Source organism: Sturnira hondurensis, unplaced genomic scaffold (assembly GCF_014824575.4).
Source record: "Sturnira hondurensis isolate 20B ecotype Veracruz unplaced genomic scaffold, ASM1482457v3 Scaffold0002840, whole genome shotgun sequence".
Classification (NCBI taxonomy): domain Eukaryota; kingdom Metazoa; phylum Chordata; class Mammalia; order Chiroptera; family Phyllostomidae; genus Sturnira; species Sturnira hondurensis.
This window is the reverse complement of record NW_028075471.1, coordinates 31,528,838-31,540,331: the sequence shown is the minus strand read 5'-3', so window position 1 is coordinate 31,540,331 and position 11,494 is coordinate 31,528,838. Positions and strand designations below refer to the sequence as shown.

The following is an 11,494-nucleotide window of genomic DNA, read 5'->3' as shown; positions in this document are numbered from 1 at the left end:
AAACCTGCTAATCTCCCACAGTTCAGGATGTGTGCTGCCTAGGTTCACCTAGACAGCCCTTCAGCCTCTGGCCACTGTGAAAACATGGGACACCCAAGTTGAAGGGAATGCTGAGTGACAGCACGTGGGTGTGCAGTGGTCTGTGACCGGAAGGTTCGCTGGAAGCAATTTGCAGAGGAGGCCTCAGAAAACCACCTGGCTGGTTATTGTAAATTAGGAAAGGAAGAGATGCCACTTTTTTCTGAATAATTTTTAATACTAGGTTTATGGCTGGGTCCATGTGATAGTCATTACAGCTTATTTGACTCTGAAATTATCTGGCCCCTCCAACTCCGCTGGGACTGTGGGAATCACGGGTTAAATTTTACAAACAGTGTCTGAAAGAAGATGATATGCTGTTCCTTGAGGAGAATAAATTCAAATCCAAAAGAAAAAGAAGAATCAGCTCTCTCTAGGAAGGGCGGTCATCGTGTCTCCCATTTGCCATGCGTTTCCATGTGTGCGCTCAGACTTTTGCCTCGAGCACGCAAAGTTCCCTTTAGTCGGCTTTTCCCCCGGCTGTTGAGCCCCTCAGTCCTGCAGCCCAGCTTGTGCCTTTTCTAGTGGGTCGTTTTGGAGACGGTCCAAATGCGTTCTGAGCTGTGAGCTCAAATCTCCGAGGTTTCCACTTCTTTGGAGCCGAACATTTCATCAGGAGTCAGGAGTATGTGCATGAGTTACACCGAACAGCTGCGCAGTACCCACCACCCTGTCCCCAAGGATGACACGTTCTGAAAGGAGGGTGTTGTAAGCATTCCTGAGCAAGCCAGCTAATCTGGAGGCCCAGCCTGTTGGCTGGGGGCTACTTCTAAGAAGGATCCCACTGGAATTACAGCATCTTACAACCCCTGTCTGCACAGTCCCCCTTGTTCAGAAAAACAGTTAGGAGTTGGAGGGGCCGTGGGGGAGAGGCAACGAGAGGGCCAAATGGGCGAAAGGGAAGCTCTTGAGTCCCTTTCAGTCGGAGGGGAATTTCCTTTTGGGAACAGGATATTCTCTCTCATTTGCCGCTCACAGGAAGGAAAGTGGGAAAGCAGGGTTTCTTTTCCAGTGGAGAGAAACCCAGCAGCTGGGGAGAATGCTGGATTTGGAATGGCGGGAGGGTGCTCACGCTTGGACCAGCAAGTGCGAACATAAATATGCAGACCCCTTTGAGCTCCGAAAGGGATTCTAACTCAGGCCAGAACTCCAAAAGGTTTTATTGGAATGTCCCTGTGTCCTGGCACACTGTAAGCTTAACGGCACCGTCGTCATCGGGTCCCAGGCCCTTGGAGTCTGGCTGGGTTCTAGAAACACGGGACCCATTGGCCACCTCACTCCCCAATCAGGGGCACCCTCCCCACCTTGGAACCTCATCCCGTCCTCCTCCTCTTCCTTCTCTGGGCAGGAGCTGAGATGTTGGGTATCCCCTGAGAGGTCCTGACAGCGGCCAAAGATGTCACATCTCCTTTGTTACTTTCCAAGGAAGGCACAGGAAAAATGCCTTCCCATGACCTTCACCTACACCCCTTCCTTTTACCTACTTCATAGAAAAAAGAAAGCAGCCAGGGTGGGGGTGGGGCGCACTATCTAGGGGTTTGGTCGAGCCCCTGTGCCTGGTCTAAGAAAAACCCTAGAAAGAGCGTTTTCCCACTGAGATCGCAGGACAATGTCAATGTGAAAAGCTTCACCCCATGTCCATTCTGATTTGCCTCAAATCAAACATAAAGAAAACATTTAAATATGAAAACGAAGGCAAGTGGTGGGGAGTGGAGAAGGGAAAGGGAAAGTTCTTAGCTTTCCATTAATCAACAGGGTCAATGGCTCTTAGAAAAAGGAGAAAATCGTTTCTATAAGATCCCATCAACCTGCCTGGGAGTGGAAAGGCTGGCTTGCAGGAGGGAAGGAAGACTTTGTTTTATTTATTCCCTGCATCAGAAGAAAAATCAATAGTTGCTTGGCGAGTCAGACATAAGTGAGTTATACAGGCCACTGACATGGTGGACCCAACTTTATAACAACCACATTGGCGGCTGTCAAGCCACGGGCTTCAGTGGCGCCAGCTGTAATTACGGCTGATCACCTCTAATTCAGCGCCGCCGGCCTTGATAAAGGTGTCCCTGGTGCAGCGGTGGCATCAGCATCAATTGGGGATGTCATGCTCCAGGGCAGACTGCTGGGGAAAGCTCTTCCCCACCCCAGGCCCAGGGTCAGCCAGAACCTCACTTATTTAACTCTTCACCTTGAGTGTTGATATTCCCCGAAGCTGTGATTTAAATTCCAAGGGACTCAGATGAGCTGCTCTGTCCCCTAGCAGCAGACATGTTTGATAAGCGAAGAGATTTCTCTGAAGGCAGAGTTTGGAAGTGGGGACTGTCTCTGCATCACCTCTGCTGGTCCCCGGACCCCAAAGCTATGAGATGCAACAGGCGGTGGCAATTGACCAGGATTATTTAAAAGTAAATAAATAGATTGCAACCCCATACCTTTCTTCTGCTTTTGTGGTATTTAAAAAAAATTCTAGTGAACTTCCTTTTTTTTTTTTTTACAATTCAATTTTTTTACTTTTGGAAGGAGGCCTGAAGGGCTAGGGGAAGGGGAAAGGGAGAGAAGATAGAGTTAAAATGCGGGACTGCAAAACAGCCAGGTGTCTGGACCGTTCTAGGGAAAGTCCTGAGCAGCAGAGGTGTGAAGTGAGGGGTAAAGTTCCACAATTGCAAGGACTTCACCGTCTATCGTGAAGGATACTGTGTGACTGCGCACCCCCAACGCCCCAGGCTGTTTTTCCTCACCCTGTAATTTAACTGTCCCTTCTCCCTGCCCCCTCCCAGCTCCCAGCCGGCGGCCCAGCAGCAGCACCCCCAGCAAGTGCAGGGGCAGATAGCCTGTCCTCATTTGAAGGGGGGGCATATTTTACCTCCCGCCGCTGTGGACCACTTGCTGGAGAGTGCAGTGCTAATCTCAGAAAGACAAACTTTTTGTTTGGCAGCTAGGCTCCTTTCCCCTTCCGCACCAATATGGGCCAGTGGAGAAGTGGCTGTGACTTCCCGTTCTAGGTGGCTCCAGACTCAGGCAGGCGCGAGTTTGGCCCAGCCGTGGGTTTGCCCTTGTTGTCGGGCGGTGGGGGGCAGTCAGATGCGAGAACTCTCTGGAGGCCTGGAGGTTGGCATTCAGCAACAGAAAATCCCATCTGGCTCCAGGGGGGAAAAAAAGCAGCCCTGGGCCACTGAAACCCTGTTGCCGTCAGCCTGGGCTGGTCACCTGTCTTAGTTATTCATTCCCACTGCATCTTCCCAACCTGCTGTCTCTCCCCCATCTCTCCAAGTGTCTCCATGGCTATTGCCTTTTCTCCAAACACATGGGCATTGTTTAAGCAGTAATTTTTAAAAATTTTATCGGAACCTGTGGACCCGTGCCAGCAGAACCGCTGGTCCCTGTCTGAGTGCGAGGCGGCTGCTGGGCCAACCCTGGGCGGCACTGTTTCCCCCTCTGTTTACACGTTTCTAAGGGCAATTGCACCGGGAAAGCTCTCCGAGCCTGGAACTCGGCCTGGGGCTGTTTTGGTTACATTGAAGTTTTTGCTTCAGTTCTGCCAGATTTAAATGGTGACTTCACCAGCACTGAGCTAAAAGGGAGAAGGGGGAGGAGGGTGAGCCCAGGAGAAAGAGAGCGAGCGAGTGAGCGGAGGGAGAGAGCCAGAGCTCGGCGCTAGAGAAGGGCCAGCGCATTACATCATCGCTTGGCCTGGAATCAAGTGGGAAGGATATGACTCACTCAGGCTAGTTAAGCTTTGGCTCAAATTCTACACACACTCATTCCAGAGCTCTCATGTTCTGCACCTCAGGAGGGAATTCAGCCTCAGTGATGTCCATGAGGTTTGTTTTTAATTTTATTTTCTTTTTTTCTGATTTTATACATTTTGGGGGGCCCCAGCTGCCTCCTCGTCTTGAGTCTTCATCCTCCTCCTCCTCTTCCTTCTCCTCTTTCTGCTCGTCTTTGTTTCTCCTCCTCTTCCTTCTCCTCTTTCCCCAGCCCCTCCGCTCCTCTTCTAGTCCCGAGGAGGCATTTCTTTTCACTTTGATAAGAGTTTTTGTTCTAGCGCTGCGACCTGAATGAGTTGAAGCGAGGCCGGGTTGGGAAAAACAGGCAGAGCCAGGCAGCGCGACAGGAGCAGAGAGGCCCGCAGATAAAAAAGCGAAGCGAGAAAGCGCAAACTCCGGCGAAGTTTCTTTGCTGCGGTGTCGCTCCTAATCGGAGGAGACAGGGAGAGAGTTAAAATGCAGGAACCAATCGCTTGAATGGTGATGTAATGCAAGAACCGCAGGGTAGTTAAGTAATGTGAGAGCAAGGGGGTCAGGGTTGCAAAGCATTTACCTGCTCTCAAGGGGTTTTCAGTTTATTATCAATTGCAGTGACTGTAACTGGCTTCAGACTGCAATCTCTAATTATTCACAGACGCCCCTTTTTTATCTTTTATTATTAAAAGTAAAACTATATTATGATATTTTAAAAGTGATATTATGATATTGTCACAGCTGCGCATTATTTTTCACCAGGATTTTCTCTCTCTTTTCTCTCTCTCTCTTTCTTAAATGGCTCAAAACCAGTTGTCTTTTTATAAAAAGGTCAACACGAAGTGACAGTAGGAGTTGGGGGTGGCTTTTTGAGTGTAACTGGTGAATTGCAAATGCCTGGAAAACTATTTGGTGTGTTGTGCCGAGTAGGAAGAGTTGGCTGTTGCATTTATTATTCAGAATACACTGTAGGTTTTTTAAAGTAGCAGATGGTAACCCTCAGAAGTACCTGCAGTCTTTCGCCTATCGTTTCAGCTAAAGTTAACAGCAACTGTGCAATTTGCTTGAGAATTTTAACTTTCTCTTGTTTCACGTGACAATCAACTTAATCCAGGGCTATCCCTAAAAACTTTCGAGTTCTCAAATTAATTTTAAAATGACCTGCCACTCTTGGGGCAGGGATGATGACCACTTCTTGACTGATTTGTCCAGAAAGAGTGAGTTAATACTGCGAGTAAGGAATTTACATGAAATACACGGAGAGAGAGGCAAGTGATGTTGTTCTGGATGCTGCGAAGATCTCTCTCTGCAGAGAGAGACTTTTACAGCTCGAAAATTACTACCACATTTCTGTGTGCTCCATGGAATATATTTAGTGCTGGGATGCACTGCCTGGGCCGAGTGCTATCTGAAACCACCCAGCCTTACTAGATAGTTACAAACTAATCTCTGTGCAATCAGGGAGCCAGCCCACTGAGAGCGAGACCCCTGCCTTACGGCTACTCCAAAACTCCTGGGTCTCGGCTAGTTTCGATGATCATAGAGCTGGATGCAGACTGAGGCATGGGGCACATACCAAAAGGTGCTTATGTTTTTTTTTTCTTTTAATGCATGTTTGGGATATAATTCATCATGACTTTTATGGGTCTTCTCCCTTCCTTTTGGGGGAAGAGGTAGAAGGGGAGGGAGGGTAGTCAGGGCTACTTTTTGGAAGACACAGTCTGGTGTGGTGGAGGTCAAGAGGCTTGAGAGTCAATCCTGATGACCCCGAGCAAGCCACTGAGACCTTCTGGGCCCTATTTTAAAAGGAAGGAGCAGACAAAGTGGGCTGTGGACCCCTCCCCTACCTGTGCACCAATCTGAGATGATCTCGTAGTTCGAGAGTCCTGTGCTGGAGACTGTGTCTGTACAAGTATTGCTAAAAGGTATTTGCCATGGTTTTTCAGAGAAATGTGCACTTGAAATCAAGAGGAATTAGTGCCGTAAAAGAAATGAATGGGCAGAGTGAAAAAGAGCGTGTCTTTCCCCACCTTGAAGGTTGGTTTTGGTTTTGCTTTTTGGCGTGAAGACGTCTTTTGTGGTGAAATTCTTAGTTTTCAAATGCTACCTGAAAGGGATCCTCAATGACAGTCCATGACATGGGCGAGTCTGTCAAGAGTGCCAGAATAAAGGGTCCATTTTATTTACCTACACAGTCAACTTTTCTAAAAGACCCCCTGTGTCCTCAGATGAATGGAATAGTACCAAAAATGCATGTGGGCACATATGTCTCAGTTGCTCATATGATGCAGAACTGTAATTGCAATGAATTTATTCCCCCAAAGGTTGCGTGACTCCTTGATATGTTTCTATAATTTTAACATAAACTTGACTTTTTCGATGAGATTGAAGGCGACATTGTAAAACCTTCAAAGAACATGAAAGGCAAAACTATATGGGCTTGCTAGAAAGATAATTTTTTCCAAACAGTATCCCTATTCTTCTACAGCCAAATTCCAGGGTAGTAGCCATATTGTAAAGCATGTATTTATGGACTCGGCTTAATTGTGCATAGGGAAGGACCACAGTGATGCCTCTGTGGGGGAAGGGGGCTGACCCAGAACTGAAACAAAACCAGTGATGATGGTTATTAGTCATTGGACGAAGTTTGATGAGAGCCAAGCCTGTGCTGAGGACTCTTCAGGAATCAAGAGAGCGTGATCTCTTTTTTTAGAGCATTACAATTTGTGCTGACTTGGCTCTGACTTGCTCACCCATAAGCAGAAATGTCCTGCTTGTGACGGACAGAGAGGCAGGCCAGGCAGGAGCTTGAGCCCAGGTGGGATCTTGAGGCAGACTTCTGTTGCCTCACTTCATTCCCATGGTAGCCTGGAGAGGTGAGAATCATTAGCTCCACTATTTGGTGATTGTTTTGTTTTGTTTGGAGTTTTTGTTTTGATTATTGTTGTTGTTTTTAATCCTCACTCACTGAAGATATGTTTATTGATTTTTTTTAAAAAGATTTTTTTATATTTCAAGAGGAGAAGGGAGGGAGAAAGAGGAGAGAAACATCAATGTGTGGTTGCCTCTCAAGCGCCCCCTACTGGGGACCTGGCCCACAACCCAGGCATGTGCCCTGACTGGGAATTGAACCAGCAATCTTTTGGTTTGCAGGTTGGCATTTAATCCACTGAGCTATACCAGCCAGGGCTGTTTATTGACTTTTAAGAGAGAGAGTAAGAGAGAGAGAGAAACATCAATATGAGAAGCATTGATCAGTTGCCTCTCGAATGTGCTCTAACTGGGGATCGAACTTGCAACCGAGGTATGTGCCCTGACCCACACCATTGTTGGTACACAGGATGATACTCCAACCAACTGAGCCGCACTGTCCAGGGCAATTATTGTTGCTTGTTAGTTGAATTTTTAATTGAGATAAGTGTAGTCTTATATGCAGTTTTAAGAAATGATATAGAGAGATCTTGTAAACGCTTTAAGCAGTTTCTCCTGATGGTAAGGACTTGCAAAACTACAGTACAATGTCCTAACCAGTTTACTGCCATTGACATGACCCCCTGCTCTTATTCAGCTTTTTTCAGTTTTTCTTGTATTTATTTGTGTGTGTGTGTGTGTGGTTTTTATCAATGTGAAAACTGAGGGTCAGACTTGCCCTAGTTCACACGCACTCTAACCCCTTATGTCCAGTCCACACTGGGTCTAGCTCTTTATCACTGGCCAACTGTCCACCAATGTCATGACCACCAGGGGTCTAATGGCTGTGCTCATCAGACAGGCATCTTGGTGACATTGCCAATGTTTTGTGTGCCCTTGGGCATAGCCTGAGTGGCAGCTTTGCTTTCCAAGGAGAGTCCCTGAAGCCATGCCTCACCTGTTAGCAGGTGAAGGGGCAGCAAAGCTTTGGCAGCACAACGGAAGAGGCACAGATCTACCCCCTCCATGTGCCAGGCACAAAGCAGAGGGACATCGAGTGGCCCCCGCTCCACCATACGCCAGCGCTGCACTCAGCCTGCTTCCCCGTGCCCTCCCATTGCTTTCCTGCTGGTCTGTGGCATGAAGAAGGGGGCGGGCGACACGAGGAAAGCAGGCATCTATTGGCCGGATGAGAGTGCGGGGTCTCCCGAAAAGAGCATCGTGACTTTGGGGGTGGTCAAAAGGATTGGGCTGAAATTACTCTTCCACTTACTAGTTGTGTGACTTTGGCAAGCCACTTCACCTCTCCGTGCCATCGTTTCTATCTTTGTGCCACGAGGACAGCCACGCCCCCACATGCAGCTGTGAGGGGCGGAGATGCCCACGAAGGCCCTTGGCATATAGCACGATCGCAGGGACTAAGGCTTAGCTGCTGCCACCATGAGGAAGACAGGTCAGGATCCTTCTGGCGGAAGAGTCTGCTGCAGGTGACTGACGTCAGACTCTAACAAGACCTTCTGTTCTCAGAGGCACTCCGCCTTTGGCCTTCTCCAGCCTCTCTTCTCTTATGCCTTCTTTTTACTCATCCAATCAAACAGGTCTGAGATTATGTCCAGTACTAGAAACGGAAGTAAAAGTATCATCCTGATTAAAGGTCAGGGGGCGGAGAGGGGCCAAGAGCTAGTCCTGTGAAAACCTGCCAAATTTCCAGCGACCCGAGTGGAGGGAGAGATGCAAACAATGCAGGCTGGAAAAAGGACCCTCGTGTCCCCATTCATGCTCCACTGTGGCTCTGTGAATGGGGAAATGAAATGAAATGGAGATGAGTGAGTTCCGTCGTGAGAACTGGATTCCATTCCTGGCTCGACTGAAAGTTTATATTTGGAATAGCATATGTGTGTATCTTTAGTTGGGGAAGTCTACCTTTTAAGCTTGCTGCTTCATTTCATGTATCTCTTCTGGTGGTAAAAAAAAAAAATGTGTTTTAGAGACTGAAGAGGAGGGGATTTCCAAGGTGGCAAGTGGGAAAGTGTGATGACGGTGAAGTTGGTAGAACTGTATAAGAGCAATGGGCCCAAGACCTACATCCAGTGGTCCGCTCCAGGATCACCGAGTCTGTGCTGGAAATGGCACTTGGCTGGCTCAAGGTGCGGGGGAGAAATGTTGTCTCAGATTTAACTCAGTGGGCATTGGCCAGGAAGGCCAGAGGAAGAGACAGACATTCGTGTGGACTTGACAGTGAGTGCCGTCATGTGCCTGACAGAAAGTAGGTTGGGCAAATCTGGAACTGTATCTAAAAAAAAAAAAAAAAAGAAGCAGTGGATGAAACCCAGGCTTCTCCTTTCTGTTCTCCTTTTATTTCATTTTCATGGGCCTCTGACCTTCAAAGGGGACTCCTTTTGCATTGAATTGCAGAAAGATGTATGTATAAGGACCCGAGGGAGTGGTCCTGCCTGCAAGGATGTGGGGAATATCTGGGAGGAGGAAGGGAAATGGGCGGGTGTTGATAAATGTGGGCCAGGCCAAGGAAAATTCTGTGGCCCGAATTTAAGTGTGTGATTTCTCAACAGACTTGGCCAGTCGGTTGAAAATGCAGGCTGTCAGGCTTGGCACTTTCCAGAGCATGTATTTCATGAGTTCGGGTTGCAACAATGGCAGTTTGTGACTCTTTCCATCCTCGAAACCAGAAATTGACTTGTCTTAGCACTCCAAAATCCACCGCATAATACACATTCACTTTATAACAAGCCCATACATCTTTTCTTCCTGTACCCACCTTGGCAGGAGAGCTTATTTAATGATTGATGAAGCACCACTGCACCCGAGAAGAATTAATCAATAGTTTGAATCACTGTGGAGAAGGCCACAGTAGTTATACGATAGCCAAGACTCACCGAGCTATCAGCAGTCTTCTCTCCTCCACACGATACCAAAAATTGAGTTCTACCTTATGATTTTTTTTCTTTGCTGTCTGGAATGACTGAAATAGAAGTGGATGTGTCCAAAAACAGCCAAGCCTGGAAAAAAACAATACTAAGGCTCCAAAGGAATACCAAGGTAATCTATAAATGCAGGGGTCCCCAACCTTTGGGCTGCAGGCCAGTATCATGGGGGCCTGTTGGGAACCGGGCCACACAGCAGGAGGTGAGCTTGAATGTAATGCTCCTGATTCATCCCGAAACCTGCCCCCCACCCAGGTCCACAGAAAAATTGTCTTCCACAAAACCAGTCCCTGGGGCCAAAAAGGTTGGGGACCGCTGTATTAATGCGTAGATTCAATCACTTATCTTAATGGCAGGTAGAAAATAGGGCCAAGAGACCGAGTTGTATACGCTAGAATGGCTACCATGAGTTACTGTGTGTTAGGAGCCGGTGAACATTTTGTTTCTTTTAATTCGAGGATCTTTAAGGAATTGAAGTCATGTGGAGCTGGGCACGTGTGCTGCTATGGCGAAGAGGCCTGCTGGGCCTCTTCGAGCCTCGTGGGCCTGGGCACCCACTGGGCTCTGCCGCTCTGCCCTCCGTGGGGCCCAAGTCACTGCTGCGGGAAGGTCTGCAGAGCAGGCTCCTTTGCAAAGGCGGAGCCTGCTTATTCTAAATCAGGATGGCCCATGTGATTGTGCCCTCTGAGTCATTTGGAGTGCGACACGACTGCGTTCAAACTCTGGCTTTGCCACTTGCCAGCTGCGTGATTTTTGACCATCTGTTGAAAGATCCTAAGTCTCCGCTACTGTGGAATGGGACCCCTGAGAGGAGGACTGTCTTGTATGTCACGTAGTAAATGTTCAGTAAATGTTAGGTATTTAATAATGGGACCAGTTGACTTCTGGGAGAAATTTGGGGCGTGGAAATGTAGAGAGAAATACTGTCACTTAGCAGGGCCTTCCCAGAGAGGTAAACTGAGTCACAGAAGGAGGATGCGACTGTGAGTGAGAGGAAAGGTGGGGAGGAAATCATAATGCTGGCTCTATACTGTGAGACCATGTCTTCACTGGCCAGAAAGCGAGGTTTAAGTTCTTGTTTTAAGGCAGTTTATTTCAGCACCCACAAGAGCCGGGGCTTTCCCTCCCCACCCTTCCCTGACCCCTCTCACTTAGGTGTAGATTTCTTTTTTAGATGGCAGAAGACAGTTTTTCTTTTGCCTCTGCTTCTTCTTGACCTTCTTATTTATCATGACACTTCCGTCATCTCAGCAACACTCTACAGTAAAGGGCTGATCCCCTTTAATTCCTTTGGAATTAATCATAATAATAGCAATTATAATAAGCCCATTTAGTACCAACGTAGATGTAAATTGCCCTCATGTTGCGCTTTCGCCTTTAGCTTGGCTCTCACCGGCATCCACCCTCATGTGGCTTACACAGGGGCCTCTCTGCAGCCAAATTAGTGTTCTTCATTCAGCTGTTGCCCTAGCTCAGTGCATGGCTCCTTTTTCTGCTGTTTCCTTCCATCCAGGGCAAAGAGGAAGCTCCTGTGTCCAGGCCACAAGGAACATCACTGGATTTGGCTTCACTCTCACCATCCAGCACTTCCTTAGCAGAATAATAATCCCATGATCCTAAAGGCACTGATAGGCAGGAACCTTAGAGATCCTTTAGGCTAACCTGCTCATCTTACAGTTTCAGAAATTGAGGCCACCCAAAGATGTAATGAGTTATCTGCCATCATAAAGCTATTTGGCGACAGAGCCAGGACCTGGCTTCCATGCACTGAGGAACACATTTCTGCTCTGCCCAATTATTGAATTTCCTGGTGCCAGAAACTCCATCTTC

At 47.8% G+C, this 11,494-nt stretch overlaps 1 protein-coding gene across 1 annotated transcript in view; it reads left to right on the top strand.

Annotated features, from left to right (window-relative positions):
• The first annotated feature begins 3,836 nt into the window (after nt 1-3,836).
• Nucleotides 3,837-11,494, top strand: part of CREB5 (cAMP responsive element binding protein 5) — a 124,767-nt gene continuing 117,109 nt past the window's right edge. Inside the window, exon 1 of the mRNA XM_037041235.1 lies at nt 3,837-3,893. Within this exon, the coding sequence (XP_036897130.1) occupies nt 3,847-3,893 (47 nt within the window). The 5' untranslated portion in view covers nt 3,837-3,846. The remainder of the gene's footprint in view (nt 3,894-11,494) is intronic.